General features: G+C 35.0%; 1 protein-coding gene across 1 annotated transcript; it reads right to left on the reverse strand.

The window, feature by feature from the left end:
* Positions 1–816: 816 nt before the first annotated feature.
* Positions 817–3,518, reverse strand: LOC137740298 (transcription factor MYB1-like). The gene is made up of 3 exons (XM_068480158.1): positions 3,389–3,518; positions 2,935–3,064; positions 817–1,297 (listed from the first exon to the last, which is right to left on the reverse strand). The coding sequence occupies exons 1-3, from the start codon at positions 3,516–3,518 to the stop codon at positions 817–819; spliced, it is 741 nt and encodes a 246-aa protein (XP_068336259.1).
* Between the last annotated feature and the right edge of the window lie 270 nt (positions 3,519–3,788).

A 3,788-nucleotide genomic window follows, 5' to 3' on the forward strand; every position in this document is an offset into this window, starting at 1 on the left:
AAAAAACTGCCTACGTCCCCGGAGAGATATTGCTCTTCACTATGAGAATAACAGTACAAGTATACATGAGTTAAATCGACATAACCCAATCCCATATCCCTTGTACACTCACTCACAGAATTTTCCCAAGAGCCTCACTCTACCCCAAGAGTTCTTTCACTAGAATACATTTCACTCTAGCTCTCTTGATTTTCTCTCAACCCATGTTCAACCTTTTCCATGGGAGAGCCGAATGCTCTCCCCCTTGGATGCTCTCTTTCACTCTTCACAAAGGCATAACCAAATGCCTTAATATAAACAAAGGCCCCGCCTTCTCTCTCTCCTCTTCTCTCTTTCGGCTCATCACACAAGGCCAAATCTTTGCCTTTGTAAAAGCCACAAATCAAGGGCTAGACATCATAATGATGTCCCCCTTTTTCTTTGTCCCTTTCTTTAGCCGAAAGTAGCTAGCACTCCACATGGTTGAGATGAAATTGTTGCCAACTCATAATATGTGCCAATCACAACAATGTATTCAGTTAGCTTTCAATTGCAAACTTGATTCAGTTATTGCAGAACAAAATCAACAGAAAACCATTGTAGCAAAAGTTTACAATGACGACCGCATCCAATCGAGAATCAAACTGGTTGTTGGAAATTTTTATGTGATTTTTACAAATAAAGATATATATCAAGATTTTACAGATGTTTAATAAGGTGGGGAGCTTTTATTTATTGTATTTTTTTATAATCATACGACAATACTAAACTAGTACAATCGAGCAAAGATAGTAAGCAAGCTTGATGATACTAAAGAAGTGGAATCATTTTCTCTAGCTATTCGTCTTTTGAATGATCCCAAAGGTCCATGTTCAAGGAAAAATCACCTCTACTTTGTCCTACTTCAGGAAAAGTGACACATGATCTTGACGACTGTTGCATATCATCAAGCCAAAAACTTGTGAAGTGTTCTTCCTCTAACTGAAGGCTGGGACATGCAATTCTTTTAAAAGTATCCTCGTCTTCTAACAAGGTTTCCCACCAATCATTTCCATTCTTTGTCGATGACAACGTTTGTGATGGCGTACTTAAATCTTCTGCTGATTGAATATGGTCCAGAATTGGTTCTTTACTGTTCAAGTAATATGAACTTTGGATGAATTTCTGGGGTTGAGGTCTTATCACTACGGTCTTCCTCGTTTCTTGGAATTTATTTTTCATCGTTTTCACGCGAGAATCGATCCGCAATCGAGTGTTCCAATAATTTTTCACATCATTCGATGTTCTTCCTGGAAGTCTTCCAGCAATCAATGACCACCTGTGTACATTACACGCATGAAAAAAAAAATTATGACTACATTTGGATGAGAAATAAGATGAACAAAGAGGGGAAAAAAAAAAAAAAAAAAAAAAAAGAGGTTGTTAGATTGCATAAACATTTTTCTTCTCTAGAATTTAATGGAGTGAACTAAGTCTAATACAAAAATTACATTTCTGCGTGTAATTATTACATAACAATATAGGTTGGTAAAGAATTAATTTAAGCTCTAAAATATAATAACTTTTTTTTTTAACAAATAAAATATAATAACTTTAAGATAATTATTTGAACCCACTGCATATTGAGTTCAAACCATTTCTCATCCTACAACGCTTGGAATAAAAAAAAATTTATTTGAATTCCTTTGGTAAGTTGAACTTTATTAATTATTTAACAAAAAAAATTGTTAATTATTAGTCTTGGCTATATTGTCAAGCAGTTGATTGTACTATCAGGTGTTTAGTATTGTATCTGATTAAAAATATTAACTATTATTTTATACTATATTTGGTATTATTCGAGGCACCAAATAAGGCAGACAGGAGAAGTACCGTTTAATGGGGTGTTTCTACACGGCGGTTAATATATTTTAAGAGACTATATATATCTTACACCCAAGATTTTCCAATTTTATTTTTCCTAAACAAAAATTATTGAAGAAGCTTTCTCTTTGTACGTCTATCATGCCCTATACAAACCGCCCGCTTTTTAGATTGTAATTTGTAAATCCCTCTTATACGCCTTCAGAAAGCTCATGGAATGCTGTTTTAATCCTCTATTAACATTTTGCGTCTATTTGTTACTAATTTGGCTTCAATTTCTTGGGACATGAAAATCTCTTACCCAAACATAGCCTAAAAGACCATGTTGAGAGATTAGAATGGGATTAGACATGAAGGAAACTTCTTCCTTCTAATCTTATAACTTTGAGGAAATAGGGATGAATGAGTTTTCTTCATGAGTAATTCATATTTTACCTTCAAGTTGAAGGTATATTGAAAGTAGACAAGAACACTTTTCTTATTCATGAGGGTTGAAACAGGGATTAGACTTGAAGAAAAGTTCTCCCTTCTAATACACTATTTGTGGGGATAAATTTTCATCTATTCTAATCCAGGCTTCAATACCAAATGAGGCCGAATACAAAATCTTAAAGGTTTGTTGAGTCGAGTAGGGATGAAAAGCACGAAAATGACTTTACTTGCAAAAATCATTAAGAAATATTTACCTTCTATAAGAAGCATTGTTTGAGTTGAACGTAATATTAGAGCATTAATTGACAATATGAGGAGTATTTCAATTACTTGTGAGTAAGTGCAATGTTTCTCTTCTCATCAATTTGGGACTCATCTCCAATACACCCCCTCACGTTTGGTAAATTTTCAAGTCAAACACGTAGACAATACAACCAGAGTAATGTGGAGTACGTGTGACAGTTGGGCTTCACACGTGCTTTGACACCATAAAAAAAAAGTTGGAGTTCTACCATAAAATCAAGTGGCAGTATGAGAACTAGCCCAATTTACTTCTCATGTTAGGTCCCTTAATCTCTCATTATGGGATTCATTCTCAACAACAAGTACAATAATGAGGACGATAGGAATTGAAAGAGACATTTATTCATTTATTAGTACCTGTTTCCTAAAAGCTTGTGAAGTCTAACTATAAGATCTACTTCATCCTCTGTAAAGTCTCCTCTCTTGATATTTGGCTTCAGATAGTTCAACCATCTTAGTCTGCAGCTCTTCCTGCACCTGTTTAAGCCTGAGTACATAATTCAAAGTTTATATAACATCTTTCTACGTGAACAATTATGTGAGGGACTAAGTCTCTCAACATGGCCCTCTTCACATATACAGAGGTCACTTTAGCCATATATGTAAACAACATATATAATGTGAGGTGAGAGCAGGTATGACTGTTATACAGTTAGCATGTTCTAAAGTATTAATAAAAATTAGAACATTCAATTTCTTGAAACCAATTAGCGAAAGGTCTTACATTGTATGATTGTAACACCAATGAAATGCTTACTAGCAATACACATATCCATCTTTCATAGTTAAATATACACATTAACATATATACCCGCTTTGTGAGGAACTTGGTGCCACTTTCCTTCCCCAAGAATCTCTATGCGCTGCCTGAGAAGATCATCTTCCTCTCGAGTCCAGGCACCTTTTCTCATCACACTCAAGTTAACGTTATATCCCTCCATCTCTTATCTGCTAGCTAGCATCAAAGCTTAGCTTATCTTTTGCCTGCTAGCCACTTCGAAGACTCCAGAAAGCTACCTAGGTACCATTATGTATAAATAGAGTGTTTGCCATAACGTTAAAGCCATGGATACGATCGAACTAACTAAATCTTATACGGCCAGTGACGTGCATGTCTGATATCCACAGAAGCAAAAAGTGACGAGTTTAAAACATTTCAACTGTTGTTATTAGCTACCACCTTTGAAATATATGCATACACACACATTATA

Source organism: Pyrus communis, chromosome 7, assembly GCF_963583255.1.
Source record: "Pyrus communis chromosome 7, drPyrComm1.1, whole genome shotgun sequence".
NCBI classification, from domain to species: Eukaryota; Viridiplantae; Streptophyta; class Magnoliopsida; order Rosales; family Rosaceae; genus Pyrus; species Pyrus communis.

What these genes read in the sequence shown, in the direction of transcription:
- LOC137740298 (XM_068480158.1), bottom strand. Translation starts at nt 3,518, where the DNA reads ATGGAGGGATATAACGTTAACTTGAGTGTGATGAGAAAAGGTGCCTGG. An exon ending in CCAAGTTCCTCACAAAGCGG is followed by an intron (nt 3,065 to 3,388) that starts GTATATATGTTA and finishes TTATGTACTCAG; the next exon opens with GCTTAAACAGGTGCAGGAAG. An exon ending in CACAAGCTTTTAGGAAACAG is followed by an intron (nt 1,298 to 2,934) that starts GTACTAATAAAT and finishes TAATGTACACAG; the next exon opens with GTGGTCATTGATTGCTGGAA.